Raw genomic sequence first — 24,403 nt, 5'->3', positions numbered from 1 at the left:
ACTCTGGCTCCACACCCTGATCTAATTGATTTTTTTTAAAGTGCATAGCCCATCAATAATGCAGGAAAGAGGGTGGGAGGATATGAAATTTGCCATATTGTAGATATGGATGCATTATGCTGATGACGGGAGGCAGGGGCCGGAGCTGCCCCAGAGTGCCTGGGATGTCTAGGCCGGCAAGTGCCTCCCTGAGAAGCTTCTGGACATTTTTCAGAGGGAGGGAAGTCCAGGAGAGGGGCCAGGAGTGTGTTGTATCAGGTCATCCTGTTTTGCTCCTTAGGGTTTCCCTTGGGGTCCATACAGCAGTCCAATCAAAATCTGAGTGCCTACTATGTGCCGAGAACCCTGCTGGGCTCTAAGTTCTAGGGATCCTGGTTTGGGAGAATCGGTAAGGGGCACAGAAGAATGAAGACTCCCAGTACTTCGGGGCTTCTGGTTTGTCCCCAGAAGTCAATAGGACACCGAGTGTATGCTTATTAAGCACCTGGATGGCAATGGAGTTGGTTCCAAATGGGGGCAGAAGAGAGCTCATGGAGTCCAACTTCTGTAACCTTGAGCAGAAGCCCAGTCCGTGCTGAGTCTGCAGCTGGTCTCTGCCAGAGGCAACAGCTCGCCCAGCCTGGGTACGCCAGCTCTGTCCTGACACGAGGGGTGGCAAGGGAAGAGTGTGTGCCCAGAGACTGCCCAAATGAACGACAGCAGGTTGAGGAAGCAGCCCCCATTTCTGGATAGGTTTTTTAAACCTGCTTTTATTAATTAATTGTAAGTAATACAAATATTCCAAAAATATAAACAGACACTTAACGGCGTCCTATATTTCAAGTTTTTGAATACAACAAATGTATCAAACCATGAATCTGTAAGCAAGGTAGTCAGAGTCCCATAGCCCAGTCACAGTGGGAAGCAGGTCCCCTGCCCTCCGAATGGCATCTTGAGGGGGGAAGTGGCAGGACGTGGAATGTGTCAAACCGGGGATAACTATAAGCAAAGCTCATGGGGCCCAAAGAGGAGGGTCTGCTCCAGGGACAAGCCCTACAGCTGGGCATGGGACAGCAGGTCACATCCCTGCCTTCCCTCCTCTGCTTAAATGCAAGTATTTATCGGCATTAAAAAAAAAAAAAAAGACAAAACCAATCCCAATTTACAAAAAATGACTGAGGAACAACAATGGTAACCAACTGAAGGCCTGGAGGGGAAAAGAGGTTTACCTTCCACAGACGCTTGGCCTGGCCAAGACATGGGATACGGGCCAGCCCTACGTGGGGGCTGCCCTCCTGAATGAGGCCTCAGGACCAGGGCAGGGGCGGCAGATCTGAATGGGATCCATCTCCCAGGGAATGACTGCCTTTATAGACTTCCCATGCTTTTAGCACAAAGATGCTTCTGGGCCACTGTTTAACAGAGGTGAGTTTATACACTTACAAAACGGTCAAAATCTTTGGGAGGCAGAAGAGAATTAAACAGAAGGTCCCGGGTTAACTGAAGGCGTATTTACTCAACCTCTCTAGAGAAAAGGCCCCACGGGCCTACAGAGTGTCCCCTCTACAATGTGCAGAGTGGAAACCCTTCCCTTGACCGTTTCCAGACTGGTCCTGTGTCCAAAGCTCCCCCTATGAGGGGGACACGAACATCAGGCTTTTGATTTAGAAGCCCAATCAGAGAGACACACTGTGTCCCTGAAGAGGCACCTTAAAGAACTGAAGCTGGCAGGTGGCAGAGTCTGGGCATGGCTTGAGTTGGGGCTGAGCAGGCACAGTGGCCTACTGCCTCCTGAGGACAGCCTCCAATGGGAAGGGCTGATGGGAAGCCCCAGAACAGATTCTGGGCTAACCTGCTTCCCTCCCAATCTTGCCCTCCTCCAAAACGGAGTCTGGCCAGATTCCTCCTAGGAGCAAGTTTGGCAATTATCACTCACCCCTAACACCTGTGAAACTGGAAACCAGACAGCAAAATAATGACTTCAGGCTGGCTCTGGTCCACACGGATGGACCCTGGTTAGGTTTATTTGGCCGAGTTCCTTCTCCGCCCAAGGCAGGAGAAGGGAGAAAGAGGGAATGATATTCCTGTCAAGGACCTGTAGTCAGGCAGGGCAGGGTTCTGATGGGAACAAGGCCTAGAGAGCAGGGGTTTCATGCAGCAGCAGCAGGGACACCCCCCAAGATATCCTGGTGGAGAGAGTCACAAGTCACACGCGGAGAATTTGGATGAGCCTGATAGGAAAGGGGGTGGGCAAAGTGTCTTCCTTCACTGGGAAAAACATGGGAGACCCAAAGGAGGGCAGAAAGGGTCCTAGAACTGGACCAGCTTAGAGCCTCTTATTGCTTATTTAGTCAGAAAAGCTTGGCTGGGCCCAGGTGGCAGATGTGGCCCAGAGGCTAACCCCTAGGGTGGGGCTTGGGAGAGAGGCCCCTTCCACAGCATTAGGATAGAGGCCTAGACAGGGCCTTAGGATCAGAAGCTCCCGCTTCCCCTCAGGAGGTATCGTTCCTGGCTAGCACTGGAGCCCTCTTCCTTTACCTGTAAAGCCCCGGGGCACCAGGGAACGATACTGGGGGAAATGACCACACGTGCTTCGGGGACTCTGTTCCACTTCTGTGACACCAGTGGGAAAGACAAGGCCATACGACCTTGGGACAAGGAGGGGAGGTGGTACCACAACGCTAGAGAAAGATGCCAGTCAGCCCACGGCCTCTCAGAACACCAAGCTGCTGCTCCGCCACCTGGTTTGCTCAAAACTGGCCAACTCCTCAGGCTGGACCCAGCGTGGGCACTGAAAAGGGTAATAGGGATGAGTCCTGAGTCGGGCGGAGTCCTCACACCTGAAGCAACTCACAAATGCTTTGTGACCCTTGCCGCCAGGGAACGCAGAGATGGGAGGGAGGGAGGAAGGGAGAAGAGGAGAGAACCCCAGGAGGGAGGGAGGGAGGGAGGAAGGGCGAAGAGGAGCGAACCCCAACCAGCCCCAGGGAAGGCCACGATTAAGGCAGTGATGCTGGGGTGGGGCTCCCTTTTGGGGGGGCCCTTGTGCTCCCAATTACAGCAGCACGTCCCCTTTTCCATTCTCAGGAAACTTCCATTTTGTGGCGATTTTTTAAAGCATTCCCTACTAAGAAACTCCGAAAGCCAAAGACCCGCAAAGCGCACGTGTGTGAAGGGCTCGCTTACACCTGTTACCGGAGGCAGACGGCATGCGCATTAGGGTGGCGACGAAATGATGAGCGCCCCACTCCCTCAGCCCAGGAGAAGCAGGAATGTCTCTGAGGCCCTGGAGCAAAAAAGCAATCAGCCCAGGAGGGACAAGACAGGAGCAGAGAGCGAGAGACCTAGGCCAGGCCCTGGGGGAAGACACAACGGGAAAGAGCCCTGCCCAAGAAACAGGAGGGGCTGGGCTCAGAGTGCCCTTCCCAGACTTTGGAGCAGACGTCCTCGCACCAGCACCAGCAGAGAATCCCTGAAGAGCAGCAGACTGAGGGACACGGTCCCATGCTCAGCTGATCTACAAGCCAAGGGGACACACACATTCATGGTTTGGGGGTTTTCCTCCTCCCTGCACCCCTAGGGCCTCCCACATTCATCTCAGGCCCAGGACTGCAACTTTGTCAGAAACAAACAGGCCCAACACTCCGTGTTTAGAAAGAGAATTTTAAAACAGAGTCAGAAGAACGGAAATGTTGTTTGTCCTCTTCCAGGGCACAGAGAAGACCTCCTTCCCCGCAGGTTCAAGACTGTGGCCAGGTGATGAGGAAGGCAGGCTGCGCCCAAGCCTTGGGGAGACACAGAAAGGGCCCATGCCAGGCACTCGGCTGGAGGCAAGTGCAGCCCTCAGACCACAGGACTTGATGGCCGCTGGGGCTACTGGTTCTGGAAACAAGTTTTCATCTTTCCAGAAATGTGGTCTTTCTGTCTGCAGTAGCTGGCTGGAGAAAGGTTTCAGAAACGTGTGCCTGGGACACCTGAAGGCAGCCTCTGATTCGCCCTTTCTCCTTGGCATGACCCCTGTAACACTGAGGAAAGGCCATGGGTTTGGCAATAGAGCCTTCAAAGTCTTCATCCCTACTGAGCTCAAGGGCTCTCAGGGTGACCGGAGAGGAGGCAGACTAACTTGGGGAGTCTCAATCTTTCAGTTTCTCCCTCAACCTGAATACTTATATCCTGGGGCCACAGTTCAGGGTGAGACACACAGACACAGACAGACACACACACACACACTCACATTTGGGAACCCGACTCAGGGAGCAGGCAGCTCTGGGTGTCGTTGGTCTGGTACGTGCCCACTTCGCATCTATCCTGTCCTAAAGCCCCTTGCGATCACGTCCTTTCCAGGCCCCATTTGGGGAGATGCCGCGGCTCCTGCTCCGTCAGGCTGAGCATAAAGGCACAGTGGAGGGGAGTCCCCTACTGGGATGGCCATTGCTCGGAAGCAGGGAAGGCTAAGGGGCCCGCAGCTGCCCAAGGCTGGTGTAGACGTCCTCTGCTCCGCTCAACTCCTCAAAGATCGGGATCAGGTTCAGCAGCTCAGTGTCCGCCATGTCATCAAACCAAGACTGCACGGGCACCTGGCACAGGGAAAAGGCAGCGTCACTCTGCCTGCCAGTGCTTCCCTCCCTTGGCCCAGAGCCCCAGGAGGCTGGCCGGGGCAGCTGGGTGGTACGCTCCTCTGGAGAAGCCTGGATTCCACTGCCCACTCCCTTCCCCCCGCGGGGCAGGGGCTCCCCGGTGCTGCAGCGTGTGTCTGGACCACTCACCGCATTCTCCGGGTGGAAGATGTAAGAGGCGGGAGAGTTGTCCAGAATGAGGGTCTTCCTCAGGTCCCTTCCCAGGCGGCTGAGGTCCTTGACATAGCAGCCCTGGTGGAACACGCAGGACTCCCGGAACAGGCGGGCCCGGAACACGCCACACCTGTCCAGCAGATCCGTCACTGGGTCGGCGTACTAGGAGCAGAGAGGATGCTTTTGTCCGGATGCAGTCCTGGCTCCCCCGGCGGCCTCTGCCGGGCCCCCCACGCAGCGCCGCGGCCGCTCTTGCTTCCTTACCCCCGGCCCGCCCTCAGGTACCTTGGCCAGGCTGGCAGTGAAGAGCACACATTCAAAGAGTTCCCCCATTCGTCTCAGGAACTCATCCACGTAAGGCCTCTTGAGCACATACACCTGAGGAAAAGCAGAGAGGCCTGTTGGAGGCACCCCCGTGAGGGGGAGACACGCAGCAGGGGTCACCGTCCCCACTTCCACAGAGTGGCCAGCAGGGTCGCACCTTACTGTCGGGCCCCTACACCCTGGAAACCTTCTGCCCCACAGACAGGGACACTGCTATCACCTCCTCACCAGGCTTCTGCGGGCTTGGCGGCCCAACCGTGACCCAGCTAAGGAAGAAACGCACACGCCTACGTCCCAGAAGCCATCTTGGTTTCAGGCGGCGAACCATCAGCTGCCTCCAGAAACAAGTAATCAAGAATAGGCCTCACAGACGGAAACAGCCTATCCTGGATTACTTGAATCCAGCCACAGCCTCTGTGGGAGCTTCCTGTCCTTGGCTCTGGCGGGACAGTGTCTAGGTCACCATCAGGCAAGGTCGCAGACACTCGTGAAACCTCACGCCCTCACACGGCTTCTCTGAAATGCGCCGGGGAGAAGTGACTCTTTCCCTCAGTGACTGCGGGTCAGACACCCTGTAGGTCTTGCTCTCGTGCCCCACCGTTTGTGCCTGCCCAGTCAGCCACCCCTAACACTCATGCCCGCCTCTCCCAATCTTGCACATTTTGGCCTCAAAGGTTCGTCGGCTACATGGCCTTCACCGCTCTGCATTCTATTGCCTCCCTGCCTCCAGGATCTTCCCCTCTCAGCCAGCCTCGATGCCACGAGAAGCATTCCTTCAAAACTCGTTATCCACGTCACTCCCTGCTCAACAACACATGCCTGCCATGCCTCTCTCTCCCTGGAGGTGGCCTGAACGGGCCACCAACTCTCCAGGCCCCTTGCGGCTCTGCAGCAGAAACCCTCTGCTCCGAGGAGCCACGACTTGGCTCCCTTGCCTGTGCCACTGCTTCCACCTCTAACAGGTCCCTCCCTCCTCCTGGCTGTTCCTCAAGCTTGGCATCCTGTCCCCACTCTGCCGAAAACCCGCCTTCTGCTGTAGCCGCCCCCCAATTTTAATCTCAGCCCTTTCTCATGGGGCAGGCTTCTCCCTGTCAACCAGGAGTTCACTGGCATATCCGCCCGTGTGCAAATATGCCTTCCTCTCCCCTCTGCAGGTTTTGTGCACCTCCAGCACCTCGGCCGGATGTGAAGGGCAGCCTGGTTCTGAGCAGGGGCGGTGCTGGGCCTGATGTCGCCTCAGACGGGAGGCCGGTGGTGTTGGGGATGAAAGCTTCAAAGGGACACAGGGTAGTGGTGACTCCTCAGGGAAGCCTCAATCCCCACATTTCCTACAAGGCAGTCTTCTATCCCAGCAGGCCATGCGAACGGTACCAGGACTAACGAGGCATTGTTCCTGCCGGTCCCCGCCTCTCAGGCCGGCTGGCAGGCCTTCCAGGCCAGCACTCGGAGTAAATGCTTTTTCACTATCAACACTGCATGACCATGGACTGAGCAGGTTACGCAGGGCCAGAGCCTGAGCTTACTAGGATTTAAATGCTCTCTGATAGCATTTACTGGGGCAGAATCCAGGGCAGGGACCTACAGGGAGGGGAGGTGGAGACGCTTCACAGAAGATGAGATGCCAGGGGGAGGAGGAAATTCCCTGGCTAAATGGAGTGGGTGGGCACAGGGAGGAGAGAAGACAGGCAGAGACCCCAGCTCTTCAGGATTAGAGAAAACGCAATCATTTAACATCGCTGGCCACTGCGGCTAGGAGGTGGTGTTCAGTAAATGACAGCTATTACTCTTAATGAGTAATATTTAGTTTTAAACAGCTTGGCTGTAAAGCGAAAGATCACGACAGCTAGAGGGGGACGAGAGGTTGAATTGTTTTTAAGATCAGAAAGCCCTGAGCGCGAGAGGAACCAATAAAGGAGAGGCGGAAGTGGCAGGAGAGGGCCCCACTGACGGAGCGCATCGGGGGTGGGGAGCCCGATGCCTCTGGGCTGGCTGTGGCCTGGCGGGCAGCTCACCTGATGAGTGGTCCCCTCAATCTCTACAGGCACTATGAAGTCGGCATTGTTGATCGGCTGGAAGGCGGAGAAGTTAATGAGGTCAACACGGTGGGAAGGAGACAAGAAGCCCCTGCCACGGCCACCGCACTGTCCCCTGGGAAGGCTGGGAAGGAACAGATCTCAGAGACTCCAGGAAGCTCTTCCCACCATCCCACTAAGGAGCACAATATCCCCTCCTCGTTTTCCCTACTTACCGCCACCCCCGATTCTACCTGAGCTGCGAGAGTTTCAGGGCCCTCCTGAATTAACAGACATCCTGACAGAATGGAGGGAGACAAGGTCCAAGGCGGATTCAAACCCTCTCACAGGCCTGCCCTGTCCAGAGCCCTGGCAGCTCTCTGGGCTACATGACTAGGGGCAGACGAAGACTGTGGGCAGTTTCTGGGGTGAGCAGGGATTCCTACTCCACATTCTTCAGTGTGGCCTCCGAGCACCTGTGACGCCAGCGTGGCCAAAATGCCAGCGGCCCCCAGCCCGCCCCGAGCTTCAGGCTGCCCCTGAGCACCTGCACTCAGGCACGCAAGACAGCTGGAGATGCGCGTAGGAACAACTCCAGGTGTGCGACTACCTTAAAGGAGCTATGCACAAGGGTTTCATCCAAGTCGATGACCACGCAGATCCTTCCTTGATCTTCCTCTGTCACCTCTGGGAGCAGGCAGGTCCCCGGGATCTGAAACCAGAGCCAGACTGCTGAGGTCTGCCACCAAGAAAGCCCAAGTGTTCTCCTCAGCAGAATTCTGGGAAGGGCCGGGGTCATCGCAAGACATAGAAGACCCCCAGCTTCATCCCAGAAGAGGCACCCTTTGAAGACCAAGAGGCAGAGAAAGAGAGTTGGCTCCTCAGCTCCTGCCCCCCATTGGACTATGAAATGATCTGCACGCTGAGATGCAGGCCAGGACTGGTATGGGATGGAGGTCAGCTATCCCCCCAAATTCGAACTCCTTGCACCTAGTGGGCCCTCGGCAAATATCTGGGACAAACAGCTTCCCAAGGCAGCGCCGGCCAGGCACAGAAGAATGAGGGCATCACCCGACGTGATCACAGGTCTGGGGCTTCTGAACACGTACCCTGTCTGATTCACATACCTGATAAAATTGGTACTGAAGACAGTGGAGCAGATCCGACTGTGGGAGAAAAGGAGGCAGTCAGTGTCCACCAGGCAACGCCGTCCTAGCTTAAGCCCACTGCTACTGCCTCAGGCCCAGAGGGTCATTTTCTCTGCAAAACCCCAGCCCCCTGGAAGGTTCTGACATAAAAGAGTGACCTTTTTTTTTTTTTTAAGTAAGCTCTACCCCCAACGTGGGGCTTGAACTCATGACCCTGAGCTCCAGAGTCTCATGCTCTACTGATTGAGCCAGCCCCCAAAGTGACTTTTCCTCTTTAGCTGGACAGGAAAGGGGAAACACCGGGGCTGCCTTTCAACATCAGGTTTGATGAAGGATGGAGAAGGCAGTGTCTCTGTTCTCAGCTGCCACTGCCTCTCTGTCGGCCAAACTGAGCGACAGGGAACTCCAGTAGCTGACGCAGGGACATGGAATCCGAGGCAGAACCAAAGTCGGAACCCCTCCTCTGCGGCGCCTGGCTGGCTCAGTCGCTTAAGTGTTGGCCTTCGGCTCACATCACGATCCCGGGGTCCTAGGATGGAGCCCTGCACCGGGCTCCCTGCTCAGCGGGGAGCCTGCTTCTCCCTCTGCCTGCCGTTCCCCCCTGCTTGTGCTTGTGCGCTCTCTCCGGCAAATAAATACAATCTTTATTTTTTTTTTTTTAAGATTTTACTTTTAATTTATTTGAGAGAGGACGAGAGAGAGTGAGAAACAGCACCAGAGGGGAGAGGGTCGGAGGGAGAGGCAGGCTCCCCGCTGAGCCGGGAGCCCTATGTGAGACTTAATCCCAGGACCCTGGGATCATGACCTGAGCCGAAGGCAGACGCTTAACCGCTGACCCACCCAGGCGCCCCCCTAAATAAAATCTTAAAAAAAAAAAAAAAAAAAATCGGAACTCCTCACTGTGGTGTGTTTTCTATATACTCTTTTGTGGGGGTACAAACTGGGGGAGGGTGCTGAGCCCCTATAAAACATCACGTACGCCAACGTGAACCCACACTGTGAGTCCTAAAACGTGAGCGGAAGTGGAGTACAGAGAGGTCAGAAGGCTTCCCTGGCCTTCTGCTAGTAATAAAAATGTTAGGGTTGTAAAAGTGATGTGTGTTCTTAAGGGAAACCCTGCAGAAAGATGGAAATCCTAGCGTTCAGAAAAACGGAACGTTGGCATATTAGTGTATTTCCTTCAAGTCCATTTTAGCAGCTTCCCCCCCATAACATGTAATTTCACATTCTGCTTTTCAACTTCATGTTGCAATCAATACTTTTCCGTGTTATCGTGAACTTCGTAAAAACCAACTGCTAAGCAATACCGTCATATTGCACTTTATTTACTGGTTTCCCCCTACCGGATAATGCGCTGACACACGTGTTCAGCCTCGTTTGAGAGAGAAAAAGGATAGCTAGACCTTGGGGTTTCTGAAAGAAGTAACCAATGGCACTGGGTGCAGATGGGGTTTTGGTCTGGGCTGCCCCCACCCTTGAAATACCAGACGTACCTTTTGCTCACTGTGAGGCTCAAAGACACCCACACATTTTCCAACGGCCCCCCAGGACAGAAGAGAGGGCTGGAAGAGGGTATCGAGAGAGTGGCAGAATTTTAATTTCTTGCTTCCCGGGAAGTCCCGTACTTGGAAGACAGCTTTGCACAGTACACGACCAACAACCAACACAGAGCTTGGAGCTCAGACTCTCACTATTTATTAGCCGTTAACTCTTCAGGGGCTACACAGACCCTCCAGGTCTCAGTTTCCAGGTGTGTAAGTGGGACTATTCTGTGAACCTCCCTGCAGGGCTGCTATTTGTATCCCATGAGACAATACACGCAAAGCGCCTTGCACAGTTCCTGGAACCTGGAAGGGTCTGGCCCACAGGGGCCCTCGGAAACTACACGGAGAGCCACACGGCCCATATCACAATGGGAGCCGGCAGAAAGGGGATGGACGGTGACAGAAAGGACAGAGGAGGGGCCTCTGAGACTTCAGCTTCAGGGCAGACTACCTTGCCCACGTGCCACTGCTGCAGGGCCCCCACAGCAGCCCCTCCTTGCCAACACACCACCCTCCTCTAGCTACCTTGGCAATGGTGTTGGCTTCCTCCTTGTACGCGGAGAGCTCAGTGGAGGAGCTTGACTGACCAACATGCTGGGCGCGGAAACAGCAGAAAAAAGCCTTGAAGATGTTCCGTCCACGAGGTTTCTTAGGAGAGGACTTGGAGACCAGGCCTAGAGCAGAGGAAACGAGGAGGCGTTAGCTACAGGGCCACTCTGGCCACAGGTACCCTGTGCCCACCTCCCGCCCACCTGTAAGCCCCACCAGGGCACACAGCACGTGCTTGGCAGACCACCAAATACAGTCCACGGTGAAGGGCGCCGCTGTATTCCAACATCTCTCTAAAGCAGGAATGGCAGCAATCACCACTCTCTGGTTTGGGAAATGAAGAGGCAGAGAAGGGGCGAGGCAAAGATGGGGCCAGGTATAGAATCCAGGGGTCCCACCACTCTGGTAGCAGCACGTTGAGGGTCCCCTCAACAGTAAAAGTTACCGAGGCCAAAAGCCCCTCTGACCAGCCCTGGTTGGTTCTCTTCTTCGCAGAACCAGCTCTTCTAGACAAGGGAGCCACCTAGGCCCCTTCAAGTTAGTGCAGCTGCGGTTCTGTTCGGGGTCAGCTTCCCCAGGTGCTGGGTCAGCGGCAGCAGAGCTGAGGCCAGGCCGGGGACAAGAGATGAGAAAACAGAAGAGGCTACACTCCCCTCCACTCCCCTGGCCGCTGTCCTTCCTCCTCTCTCCCCTCACAGGTGTGAGGCCTGACCTGTACACCAAAGGCATGCCAACCCCTTGGGAAACACACCAGGCGCTGGGGTCTAGACCGATGGCCGGGCTTCTAGACTGCAGCTGCTCATTCCTGCCTTGGTAATTCAGGCTTTGGAAATACAAAGCCATTCGAATAGGAGGCTTGGAAAAGCAGCCCCAGAGAAGCCAGGCTGATACAAGCAGCTATGGCCGTTACAGGATCAACCAGATACAGACTTCAGAATATCTTTCAAGTGCCTTTTGCTTTTACAGGAACTGTAAACTGTTCAGAACAGTTCTGGCAACTGTTGACCAAGAGTACGGAGGAACGACGGGGACTGTGGCCAGGAGGTGGCGCCACGTAACTGCCGCCAGAGCGGTCCCCAGCCACAGGTCTCTCCGCCGGGGGGGCGGGAGGGGCCTGAGGCTTAAGCTCAGCCCATCTCACCTTACAACACGGGGCTAACTACTGTGCAGGAAACAGAAAATAAATCTGGAAACACCTGTCTCTGTGGGGGTTAAACAGGCAAACAGAATGTGGCACCAAGGACGGCTTGCCCTGAGTTGTCCCCTTTAGGAAGGCAAGGGGGAGGCAATGTGGCAGCACCCACCCAGAAGCAAGGCAGGGCTCAGTCCGAGCACAGAGGCCCTTGCAAAGGTGGTGAGAGGGTCATTTAACACCCAGGTGCAGGCTGCCTGTACCCCTGCAGTGGAGGAGAGAAAACCACACTCTGTTCGCCATGACCAGGGGAGGGACTGGCCGCGGAGCGGCAGTCAGTCAAGTGGCAGGCAGCAGCGCCCAGGGCTTCCTGCAGGTGCCGTATGGCCCGCAGTCAATTCGGGGCCGGGGACGCCAGCGGACGCTTACACAAAGCTCCGAGACCCACGCCGCACCATCGCTTTCCCTTTGGTTTATGGTTGCTTCACGCAGAACCACAATCACAGGCTTAACCCGGGCACGGAGCCTTTCTTAAGAGGCCACACAGCCCGGGCCTCTCCTGAAGAGAGGCCGTCAAGAACGCACTCAGCATCCTAGCGACAGCCGCTGTGAAGGCTAAGTAATCCTGAGAGGCAGGGGGGTGAAAGGGGCAGCGGGGGGCCACACAGAGGCCTCCTGGTGCCACTGCGGGAGGCCCAACAGGCAGGGGCCCTTCGCCTTCCACACAGCTTGGTGGGCGGGGGGAGGGGCTCCTCAGCTTGGCTGGGACTCAGCAGGGGACGAAGGTCTTCTCACAAACACAATGTAACCAGGCAGCTCCTGGGCCTCAGAGACCACAAATGCCTTGACCTTGGGGGCAGGTGCTCGGAGCAGAGCACAGAGCTGTGGCGCCTGCGGAGGGTACCCTGGGCCCACAGCAGCAAGGTCAACACTCCACATGTCCCTCTCTTGGGGCCCCACTTCCCACAGCCCTTCTCCAGGCTGTCTGTCCTCCTTACCTTTATGGACACTGCCTCTGAGACCCCACCACGGCCTCTTTGGCCTCCCCTCAGCACGGCTGCCTGCTGATGGGGCCTGCAAAGCTCCTGGAGGAGTACGTTCCCCAGCCTCTGGGCCTGTGTACAGCAGGGGCTCAGCGACTGTGATGGGCTGAGAGAGTGACTCTGAGAACTCCGGGCCCTGTCACTTCTACAGAGTCGGGGCCCAGGGAAGCCTTCACTGGTGTGCAACAACCCAGAAGAGGCAGGAACAGAAAAGCATCCTTTATTTTATTTTTATTTTTTTAAAGATTTTATTTATTTATTCGACAGAGATAGAGACAGCCAGCGAGAGAGGGAACACAAGCAGGGGGAGTGGGAGAGGAAGGAGCAGGCTCATAGCGGAGGAGCCTGATGTGGGGCTCGATCCCACAACGCCGGGATCACGCCCTGAGCCGAAGGCAGATGCTTAACCGCTGTGCCACCCAGGCGCCCCAGAAAAGCATCCTTTATGAGACGACACGAAGGTGGGCACCAAAGGAGCTGAGCACCTGTGGCAAGCGACTTAAGTCTTTCTGGGCCTCAGTCACGTTTACTGGGAACTGATGCTGTGCCAGGCCTGTGTCAGAACACTTGACATCATTACCTCATTTAATCCCCACTACAGACCCATTTGTAGGCACTAATTCCCCATTTTACAGAAGGGAAACTGAAGCAGAGAGGTTAGCCACTTGCTCGAGGTCACAAAGGTAGTAGGACAGCAGAGGCAGGACTGGAACCCAGATCTGCCTTAACCCAGAGCCAGAGCTCTTACCCACTACCCACTCTGACAGGCTCAGGGGCATCATGTATATTTATTCCTACAACACCAGGGAGGTGGTGGGGCGTTCTCAGTCTCTTAGAATGTTTGCTCTACTCCTCTCTAGGCTAGGAGGGCAAAGGATTAGTTTGGGGCCCAGCCCTTTTCTTAGCTGCCCTCTTGCGCAGACTATGAAAGGTGCAAGGGATAAAACAGTACAGGCTCTGGGATTCCACTCCAGGGCTTGCTTCACCCCCATCCCAGCCCTGCGCCTGCTCTGACTGATAGACACCTCTGGGAAATCAAGAGGACAATGGGGGAGGGGGAAGGGTAGGGGCTGGAACAGGAGCTCTGGACCAAGACCTGCTTTGTTCAGTGGGTTTAAGGATGAGGGGAACACTCATGCGAGTGGGATCTGAAACTTGTGTCAAAGAGCCCTTCAAAGGGCTCCTTTCAGCCAGCACTCAGTATTGTGTCCCTGGCAGCCAGGTGCAGGCCACCCCAACCCCTCTGTGTAGGATGGGTAGGACACTGGCCCCCCTCCCAGGACAGGAACACCAGGCACAAGAGGATTTACAGGCCCTCAGGGATTTTGTGGTACACGGTCTCCCAACCAGGAAGGGCAGGGTTCCACTGGGTGCCATGTAGCCCCACAACCAGCTGCTTTCCCTCCTTCACTCCTCCTGCTACCCGCGCTTTGGGGACGCCCCTCCTCTCCTGCCCAGCTGCTGATATGCACCTGCTCTCTCTGCTCCAAACATCTGGTCTGGGGCCGAGTGTCAGAGAGGACCAGCACAGACCGAACGAGGGGAGCTCTGGCTCAAGAAGAAAGTGAGCAGGCGGCGGAGAACAAGGAAGCTCCCTGCTGCAAGATTTCCTACCCAGGCAGGCTGTGAAGAGGAGGGGCAACATGGGAGGTACCGCTCTGAGGATCCCCTGGGCTGGGGGCCTGACTTCGACACGCAGCCTCTTTGAGCCTTGGTTTCCTCATCCACGACTTGGGATAACACCAAGACCTCACTCCTGAATGGAGGGATAAACAAAACTGGCCGTTTGCACAGTAATGTGCTGTGCAAACTCTAAAGCTAAGCGCTGTGCTCGTCTGAATTATCTAAGGGCAGATGACCGCTAGTTAGCAACCCCGGACCTCACTGTAGGAGGCCAGCAACAGGAAATCCAGGCCCTCCCGCCCCCAGCAGGTGACTGAAGCTCAAGAACAGGAGAGGTGAGAAAGGGGCCAAAGAACTCTGGTCACGAGCAGGTTTCAGAAAGTCAAAACCCCTACACTACTTCCAAGCCCCCGAGGCAAGTTGCTCTCCAGCTTGCAAACACCCCTGCTAACAGCCTGCAAATCACAGCAAAGCAGGTGAGGCTGTTCCACTTGAGATGAACAGTGCCCTCTCCCCTTCTGTCTACCACCGCTGCCCCCAAGAAGCACCCGATGGGGACGCCGCTCAGCTGGTGCGCGTACAGGTCTGCAAGCGCGCACACGCATGCGCATACACGCACACGCGCACTCACACCCCCCACACAGACGGAGACTGGCTTTGCCAGGACAACACTATTTTTAACCTTCTTCTGAAGGTCAGGTTCAGATATCACTGTTGCCAACAACACAGCTTCGTGTCCCAGCAAAGGAACTCCTCACACATCCGCCTGGGAGCCGGCAGAAGGCAAGCTCTCAGGCAATCGGATTTGAACAAGCCCATTCACGTAGAAGGATGCTTTCTCGGTTCCCTCAGAAGTACTTCCTTCCCCACCATTTCCCATCCCCCCATAGCAAAGGATTAGTCTGGCTATCACTATAAAATGGCCTCTCTGAGGGGCCTCCCTCCCCTCAGCTATTGGAGGAAGGAGAGTATTTGGAGCATTTCCGGCCCTTCTTGGCCAGCTGCCTGGGCCCTGCAGCCAAGACACGTCTGACTGGGGCTCCCCACAGAGAGGAGTCCTCCCAGGTCCACAGCAAGGGGCATCTGGGCCTTGGCTAAGGACAGGCCCTAAAGTGCCAGGTGGACGGAAGGGCTCCTTGGACCAGCAGGTGAGTCAGCAGGGGAACATGAGGCTGAGGGATGCCTAGACATCCCCCACGCAGAAAAGACTGGAAACAATGGGAAGGGTATACCAGTGCCCACAATGCCCAAGTGCTGACACTTCTCTTCAGGTGGCAAGGCAGACAGGGCCTCACTCAGCTCAGCACCAGCTCCCAAAACTCCAACGGCAGCTGTGAATCTGAGAGCGCGGACTTTTAAAAGTAGTTTTAGCCATGCTGTTTAGCTCACACCAGCACATTCTATACTGGGGCCCTCCCTGCGGCCAGCATTCAGGCTGTTTTACTCATGCCTGTCTCCTGACAGTCCCCCCTTCTCTGGGCAGGAGGGCTCCTTCATCTCCCTTTCTTCTCAGACAGGAAGGCTTTTCTCAGTCCTAGGTCCTAAATGCCGCCTGTGGGGTGGGGGAGCAGGGTTACAGGTCACTAGCTACCTGCCTCCTGCCCTTTCCCTGTCCCCTCAGCAAGCTGGTCACTGATCTCAACGCAGGGCCTCAATGTTAGGGATGTTCCCTCAAGAAGGACTGCTCTGGGAGCAGGGGATTCCTGGCAACTTCTGAAACAAGATCAAGTTATACAACATTATACAAGTTATTGCCAAAACACCCTCCCAGGTCACTCTAACATACTTTAAAGTCCTACTTCAGGTTACCTGGGTGGCACACCTGGTTAAGTGACAGACTCTTGGTTTCAGCTCAGGTCATGATCTCAGGGTGCTGAGATCAAGCCCCATGTCAGCCTGATGCTCAGCATAGAGTCGGCTTAAGATTCTCTCCCTCTGCCCCTCCTGCTTGTTCTCTCTTTCTCAAATAAATAAATCTTAAAAAAAAAAAAAAAAAGCCCAAACAAAATCATATTTCGAAAACATGCTGGGGTAGGGGCGGGGCTCCCCAAAGCAGCAACAGGTCCTGGACGAGGGAGGGAGGGGCTGTTTCCTCACACAAGTGTCAGCAGCAGGCCTGGCCCCCAGCCCCACGCCGGAGGGCTCTCAGTGGATGTCAGGAAGTGATCGATGGCCCACAGAGGCAGCTGAGACAGCCCAGAGCTTCCATCCAGGAGAACCCGAAGGGCTGGATCCTGTTCCTGCCTCTGTGGGAGGCCTCGCCCCATGCATGCCAGCGGGGGCAGAGATGTCACTGTGGGGGCCTGGAAACCACACCTGCCCACCCGAGCCTCCCTCTCCCCAGGAGGAGGTGCGGAGCAGGCCCCTTCGGGAGGCTGGGCGGCTAAGAGAAACCTGCCAGGCAGGACACGAACGCCTTCATGCTGGCTGTTTCAGCCCTTGCTCTGGCTCTCTGGCTGACTCCTGGAATGCTGGATTTGGTGGAAAGCCACGAAGATTCCAGTACCTCTTTCCCCTCCAGCTATGTAAGCCCGCTTTTGGGGACAGATGCACGAGTGCGACGCAGAAAAAGCAGTGAAGGCACACGACAAAGGGACCCTCAAGCACCTCTCCCCCAACCAGTGAACAATATAGTGGTTACACAAAGCACCACGGACTTGGCTTTAAGTCCTGGCTCTGCTTATATAAGGTGTGTGGCCTTGGGCCTCAGTCTCTTCACCTGTGAAGTGGGAAGACTAACACTACCTACTCCACAGAGCTATGAGAACTATAAGGAGCTGAGGGTATGTCCTGGCTCTAATGTCAACTGCTAGTCATTAACTGCAAGGTACTTTCATAACCTAATCTCAGTCTCAATCTCAAAATGTTCACACTGGAGGAGACCATAGAGATTTCTTCTCATTCCAGAGGTCACACAGAGGTAGTGGCATGGCCAAGCCTGGAAACTGGCCTTTTCTGGGACTCCACAAAAACCAATCACAGTCTGTCTCTGTCACACACACACACTGTCTCTCTCTCCCCCATTCTCACTGAGGTTGGCCAACCAGTTCCTTCTTCCTCCAGTGGCTGGCCTCTGCAGAAGGACTGGAAGGAATCCACCAGGGAGACTGCCTTACTTCCATGGAAACTCACCTGCTCCTGCCACACCCCTCAGCTTCACCTGGGCTCAGCCAACCAGTCTAGGTGTGTCCACTTGACGAAGCACCGAGGCAGAAGTCAAGAAACCCAGCTCTCGCCCCATTTCAGCCTCTCCAACAGCTCTGTGGTCTCGCCTAAGGCACAACCTTTCTGAGGCTCAGTTTCCTCACAGGTCAACGGAAAAAGGTCTACACTACAGGGTCTTATAAGGTGGCTTCAGGTTACCTTAAAAAGTGGGGCTGCACAAAGCAAATGAAAGGCCGTGCGGGTCACAGGTAGCGCTTGACCTGGAGTCTGAGTCCTGGCTGACACTAACCAGCCATGTAGCCTCGGACAAGGGGCTTCAGCTCTAAGCTGAGGTTTTCCTCATCTGTGAAGCAGAGATTAATTCCGATCTCACACGTCAGTAGGCGGATTAAGTGAGATACTAGATGTAAAAAGCTGGGAACGGTATCTGGCCCATGGTAAGTGCTGTATAGTCCGTGGTCGTCACTGGGTGAGAACCATTACTCTGTCTGTTCGCACTCAGAAAACTTTAGGGCTCCCCTTTAGGACCCACAGGACCTTTAACAAACAGCAAAACTGGATCCCTCCAGGGCACTCTTCCTGCTCAGGGCTAAGCAGGCAGTTGGGGCCACTGCTGTGTTTACCTGGCTCTTCTCCAGGGACACTTGTCAGAATCATAGGGAGCATTTGGAACACACACATGCCTGGCCCACCTGCTCATGCTCTGATTCGGCAGGACCCAGGTGGGGTCTGTATTTTTAGTAAGTGTCACAGGAGATCCTGATGTGTGTCCCTGGCTAAGGGCCAATGCCTAAAGGTTGCCAGTGGTCCCTGACTAACCCTTCCAGGACTGGAGAGTGATTCAGCCAATGTCCCCTTGGTCCCTTTCCCCACCATATCTCACTGGCTCAGTGTTTCCGCACGTCCCAGGGGATTCGTACCCTAGGGTTTGATGTTCCCTCTAGGAGTACTTGCTCTCTCTATCACTGAGTTAAAAGACCCAAGCCTGGGGTCTTCTCCTACAGGCTTCTGTTCCTGTGAAGGAGGGGCCCCAGCCCCATTCTACTACGGGAACAGAAGAGCTGGGACCTACCACACTGGGAAGACATTTCCAAAGGCCTGTGTTAGGTGATTTGCGCCTTCCAATGAATCCGCTTGGCTCTCACTGGGAATGGGGCCACACTTGTTCCTTGAGAACAGTGCGGGTGGGGAAGAGCAAATTATACAGGATGCAAAAGCTATTCACACGTTAAAAAAAAAGGTACAGAATAAAAAGGGAGTAAGAGCAAAGTCTGATTTTTAGGGGGCGGAGGGGAGGACTAGGAGCACCTAGGAAGGGAAAGGAAGTGTCAGGAGGGCTACTCAGAGATCAGGTTCAAGGATAACCCCTAGAATAGCTGACCCATAAAACAGGACATACACAGCTCCTGCCTAGAGGGAAGTGGGTGCTCCCTGGAGTACGCGTTCTGTAACGACAGCCCTGGAGCAGGCACACGGACCCGAAAGGGCTGGGCACTTTGCTGGACAAAGAAACCCTGTTGTAGTTGGCCTCTGGTCCAGAGAGGCTTCCAGTTCTAAGTCAATTTCTCCACTTTGATTTCTACCAGTTCCTTCGGAAGAGGTACATGTTAATGAGCTTATCTACATCCCAGTTGGGAACCGTGCCTCCATTTCAGAAGAGGGAGGGGATCGTGTCAGGGCCACACCCAGCCCCATGACCCCAAGACAAGTGAGTTAATTCTGTGCTTCGCAAGCAGGCTGGCCCGAGACAGGATGAAAAGCAATTTAATGCTGCTTTTCTGCTTTCTCGATGTTGTACCCCAAAATCACAGCAGCAAAGACACCGCTTAAGAACATCTATTACTCTTCACAACCCCAGTTTTTCATTTCTCTCCTTGTTACTAGAATTCCCTAAAAGAAATGTGAATCTCACTGGGTCCATTAACTCTCAAAGCAAATGCAGCCAGGGCGAGAACGCAGCACACAGTTGTCTCAAGTGTTCATTATATCCATTTCTGAGAGGCTGAGCAACTGCTTGAAGGTTTCGACTTCAGAGACTCTTCACAGAAGGTGCATGGCCCCCTGGCCTCCTCCCACCCCCAGATGCCCAGGCGCCAGGCAGAGCGGCAAATGCCCCAAGGCACACGCTGCTTGCATTAGTGCAGATAAAATCCCATCCCAAGTCACACCGGCACAAAGAAGGGGTCTGTGCAGCAAGGCTTTTGCGAGCTTCGGAGGCTGATCCTTCCAGAAGGCCCAAGCCCCCACATCAGTGTCCCCTCTGACCCCCAGCCACCTGTCTTTAACAATAAAACCCACATGACCCCGTGCTGTTTGCACCGTGTCCTTGGGGGAAAGGAGGAGGAGCGGTGGTCTAGCTGTGTAAAAAAGAAGGACATTAGCATTTCTCAATCACCTCCTAAGTACTAAGTATTACAGAAGTGTAAATATCTATATTCCTATTTTACAGATAAGTCACTCCCAACACTAAAATGATTTGTGAAGTCTCACTGTGAATAGGAAAAGTAGGGATGTGTACTCAGGCCTGAAGCGACTAACTTTTCCTCCTGGAACAATTCTTTGAAGTAACAATGAACACTTCAACTGCGGCCAGGCCTGGCCCTCCACCCCTTCCCATTTCACCCAATCAAACACCAAACTTCCCAAGATGGGAATAAAAGACACTAGCCTAAATGACCCAGAAGCCGGCAGGAAGAAGGCCCAGGAGGAAGAGGAAGGGATACACACCTGTGCGTGAAGCTGTATACATTTATATGCTGTCTGTCCTGTCCCTTCCCGTACCCTGCTATCGTTTAACTCCCCACGGAAGGCAGCAGGGCTCCTCGGCTAGACGAGCGACTGCTACAGGAGTCACCCCTGCGACAAAGTCCGCGACCCTAACGGATGGTGCCCGCGAGGATGAACCGGCCTCTGCACTGGCCTGGCCGAGAGCTCTGCAAGTGGGAGGCAGCCGCAGAGGCTCCTGCCTGGGGCGGTGGGAAGTTGCCCGGGGTCTTCCCGAGGGAGCAAACCCAGCGTCTCCGGCACCACCCAGGCCCTACCCCATTCCGAGATGGAGGACAAACTCCAAAGGAGCCTTGGGGGAGCCTCAGAGCCCCCGAGAGGCCGAGGCTGAGCTTGGGCAGGGACAGGAGAGGAGCCCAAGCCTAAACCCGCACCCGGGGCCCCCCAAGAGCCACTGAGGAAGCAAGCCCCAACAGCACCTGCTCTGCGCTAGCAACCGTGCTGAAAGGGGCTTGAGCTTCTTCATGAGAGAGTAAGGCAGAATTTCTCCGTCATGGGGAGAAAGCGAGAGCTAGAAATACGCGCCATCGCCCTGATTCGGAGGGATGGTCAGCTACTCGCACCTGCGCAGTTTCACGTGTGAGAAGACGACTCCCCGCGTCCTCGCCTCTCCCTGACAGAAGGGTCATCAGGTCTCATGGAAAACAAGAAAGGCCCTGACTCCCCCGCAGGACCTGTGGGTCACAGTGAGCTCGGAAGGAGGCTGCCTCCACCCTCTCCTCTCCCACTGGGAGTTATGGGTTGGTCCAGTTTTCTCGAGCTTTCCCCCATCTAACTCCAAAGCGCATGGCACAACCTCCCAGCAACGGGGCTACACCCTTGCGTGAGGCTTAATAAATGGCTATTCTCTGGCCAAACTGATACTAACTTTTCTTTTCTACTTTTGATGTTACACACAAGCCTGTCCTCGCTGTACCAGGAAGCCATTTCACCCATCTGTCTGGGAAGATGATCCAATTTTGGTCCTTTTATCATCAATACTTTCAGCAACTTTGTTCTATTTTCCTTACTGTAATTACTTTTGAATCATCAACACACCCAGCCAGCCTTCAAGCTCCAAGAACTGAATGCTAAGAAGGAAAAAGAAAAAACCAACAAAAACAACAACCCTGCAATGGCAAACAACTTCACTAAAACGCCACCCAAGCTGGGAGCAATTTGTTCTTTTTTTCTAGAAATTAACTTATTAATAAACTGCATCACACCCCCTTCCCCTTTTTCCAAAGGGAGACAGGGCAGAGAGATGGGATGATGGGGAGGTGGGGGGGGGTGCAGGCAGCAAGGAACTCCTGAAGGAGATCATTAAAACATCTATTCCCCACCCCCGCTTAAAAGAAACAACAAACAAATAAACAAAACAAACAAACAAAAAAAAACGATGCAGGATTTGTAAATAATGAGAGACTCAGAAAGTTGGCTTGCTGGTTGCTGGGTGCCCAAGCAGCCCAGGAAAATAGTACGTCTTCTCCGGAACGCAGTCAAATTACATGGAGAGAGAGACCCATGGCTGCTGGCTTGAAAATTCAGATTCCTCCAGGGATAAGTCTGAAGGACAAACCACACACAAAAAAGAAAACAAAACACGTAACTCCCAGAAAATCCAACCAACATAAGCACCTGAACAGTCAAGAAGTCAGCTGCTCTGCTTCCTGCTGTCACCTCTTCTGTTCCCTGCCCTCGTGGCTGAAACTTGCCGCTCTGATGTAAGACGCCCCTTCAGCAGTCCTGCTCTCTCACTCCTGGTGTGAGTCCCTCACCAGGAAGGCACCCTCTGGAGCCTCTGCGGGAGGAGGACCAGAGCAGGCAAGCACAGGATGGTTCTTCCCACGTGTCACTAACAGGGACCCCTCTGGAATCCTTCCACACCCAAATCTCTTCACTTCTGGCTACCTCCTGGAGTCCTTTCCTGGGATGAGACTGGGAACAGGCCGGAGTGAAGTTCTCAACACAGAACGCCTCCCCCCTTCAGGCTTCAGCACAGCTGGGCAGCCAGCAGAGGTGAAGTGAAGCTGCCCCTGGGGTCACACAGCCTTGTTAGTGATGCAGCCAGAAAGGCAGGGCACAGGGAGCAGGGGCTTTCTGGGGGTTGGGATCTGATTAGGCTCTCCCCCTCCCCAGGGCAAGCTTATTTAAGGAAGGACAAGCCACGCAGGAAGTATACACTGCCCCCCCCAACCCATTCCACTCCAGAAATCAGCTTGCCCCTAGGCAAGTTGGGGAGCTACTTGGGACTGTGAACCCCAGGAATAAGTGAGCTGCTGACTAATGTTTCCAAATAGGGGGATGTGGGCGATAGTGAGGACGGGCAACGGGCCCCCCACCGGGGTCTAGGCCTCAATATATTCAAATGCAGTACTGGCCCTGCACGTCCTATTCTGGGTGGTCCAGGGAAGGGCAGGAACGCTCGGGATTTGGTACGAAGAGCGTGCTCTCCCCAGTCGCAGGGCCAGGTGGCCCCAGTCGGGGGAAGTTTTCCAGAACAAAACCCCAAAAACCAAAACAAACAAAAACACAACAAAAAACCCGACTCTAGTCCTTACTCCCCAAAGAAATTCTGTCCGCTATTTTAGACACATTCTTCAAGGTTCGAGGAGGAACGTGGGGGAGGAGAAAAAAGAGTTTCGGGGCTTCGAGTGATCAAACTAAGAGAGATTCCACCCTCCGGCCGCGACCTTTCCCCGCCCTCGCGAGAGGCCTCGGCCTCACCCCGCTCCCGTCCCCAAGACCACCCCAGAGAGGGCCCGAGACCCCCTAGCGTCTCCACTTGACCCTCAGGAAGGCGGGGGCCGCGAGCTGCTGCCCACGGAGAACTCGCACTTTTTCGCTGCGCGATTCAGAAACACGTCGGGGTCTGATGCCATCCGGCGAATTATGTAACCAGGGACACCGCTCCCGGGCTAAACAAACGCCGCTGTGTGTGAGCAGCCGCGGCCCCGGGGAAGCGCACCGGGGCAGGGAGGGGCTCCGGCCGGGCCTCGGGGTCCGGCCCAAAGGCTCAGCGAACGCGGCAGGAGGGAGCCGGGCCAGAGCGCCGCGCCGCCGAGGTCCCGGGCCCCGCGCAGGGCCGCGGGCGGGCCTGTCGGGTCCCGCAGGCTCGGCCCCTCCCCCACCGCGGCCGCCCCCGCCTCCGGGCGGTGAACTTGGTCCCAAGTCCCGCAGGACGCCGTCACCGCCCGCGGCCAGAGCGACCTCGGACTTGGGGGGGGGGGGCGCTGGGAAGGGCTGGACTCCAGTTCCGGCTCCATTCCAGCTCGGGACCCCTCCGTCCTCCTCCCCACCCCTCTCCCCGTGGCCCTGGGGCGGCTGCGCGCCATCGTGTGGGAAAGTGACGACCCCACCTCCCAACTCAGGAGGGGGACGGACGCGGGTGACTCGCGCTTCGAGCGCTACTCTTCAGTCTCTCCGTGCGGGGGGAGGGGGTGCAGGACGGGGTGACAGCTGCGCGATGACGCCCCTCCCCCTCGGGCGCCAGCAGCCCGGGCCCCGCGCAGCCCCAACGGGAGTCTGAGTGCGGACAGAGACGCGGGGGCGGATGGAATAGAGAGTCGGGTCGGAATCGCCGGCTCTAATCCCCGGGAGGTCAGGGACCCAGACTCGGGTTCCGGGGTGTGCTAACCCCCCACTCGGCCGGGGGCGACGCAAAGTTTTGGGAAGTTGCTGCCCCTACCTTGCTTGGTGAGCACCAGGGCGTCTTCCCTCCGCGCCTGGGTGATGATGGAGCCGTGTTCCATCTAACAATCCCGCGGGCCCGGGCTGGCTGGGCGGGAGGACCGGCGGGCGCGCAGGCTGAGCTGGGCTGGGGGGCCTGGGCGGGGGCCCGCTCCGGCTCCGGCTCCCGAGACTCGGACTCCCACAGCTGTTCACATCCCTGCTCTCGTTTCCTCCCTGGGCCGGGAAGGGAGGCGGCCTGTACGGAGGGCAGGCGGCCCGGGCAGCGGCTTCCCCGGGTGCCCCCGGCCCCGATCCCCCGGCAGCAGCTCCGGGCTCCTCAGTTTGGGTCCAACATGGAGAATCCGGAGCGAAAACAAGAGGAGGAAATGGGACACGGGGCGGTTTCCAGGCTCCCCCCTCCCCTCCGTACTCCGGATAAACAACCCGCGGCTGCAGCGCCCACCCCCGCGCGCCTCCCGGCTGCGGACCCGGCCTCTCCACGGCCCGCCAGCGCCTCCCTCTCCAGAGCACCGTCCTAGGCCCCAGGACCCTCCACTCGTGAGCGGCCGGGGCTGCGGAACATCCGGAGCTTTGCTATTTTGTTACGAAAAAAGCGAATCCCCGAGGGGGGTGGGGTGGCGGGCGGGCAGGCTGGCGGG

At 55.8% G+C, this 24,403-nt stretch overlaps 1 protein-coding gene across 1 annotated transcript; it reads right to left on the bottom strand.

Annotated features, from left to right (window-relative positions):
- Positions 1–729: 729 nt before the first annotated feature.
- CTDSP2 (CTD small phosphatase 2) lies at positions 730–24,164 on the bottom strand. The gene is made up of 8 exons (XM_026500140.4): positions 23,761–24,164; positions 10,323–10,471; positions 8,233–8,271; positions 7,716–7,817; positions 7,106–7,162; positions 5,055–5,147; positions 4,746–4,931; positions 730–4,556 (listed from the first exon to the last, which is right to left on the bottom strand). Exons 1-8 carry the CDS (start codon positions 23,822–23,824, stop codon positions 4,431–4,433), a joined length of 816 nt encoding a protein of 271 aa, XP_026355925.1. The 5' UTR covers positions 23,825–24,164; the 3' UTR covers positions 730–4,430.
- Between the last annotated feature and the right edge of the window lie 239 nt (positions 24,165–24,403).

Source organism: Ursus arctos, unplaced genomic scaffold (assembly GCF_023065955.2).
Source record: "Ursus arctos isolate Adak ecotype North America unplaced genomic scaffold, UrsArc2.0 scaffold_21, whole genome shotgun sequence".
In the NCBI taxonomy this organism is placed as follows: domain Eukaryota; kingdom Metazoa; phylum Chordata; class Mammalia; order Carnivora; family Ursidae; genus Ursus; species Ursus arctos.
Note: the sequence above shows the minus strand (reverse complement) of the source record. Positions and strands in the feature narration are given on the sequence as shown.

Excerpts from the sequence above, each read along its gene's own strand:
- CTDSP2 (XM_026500140.4), bottom strand. The coding sequence starts at position 23,824 with ATGGAACACGGCTCCATCATCACCCAGGCGCGGAGGGAAGACGCCCTG. Across the intron at positions 8,272-10,322 it reads AAGCCAACACCATTGCCAAG|TCGGATCTGCTCCACTGTCT; the intron begins GTAGCTAGAGGA and ends TTTCTCCCACAG. Across the intron at positions 4,557-4,745 it reads TCTTCCACCCGGAGAATGCG|GTGCCCGTGCAGTCTTGGTT; the intron begins GTGAGTGGTCCA and ends TCCCTGTGCCAG.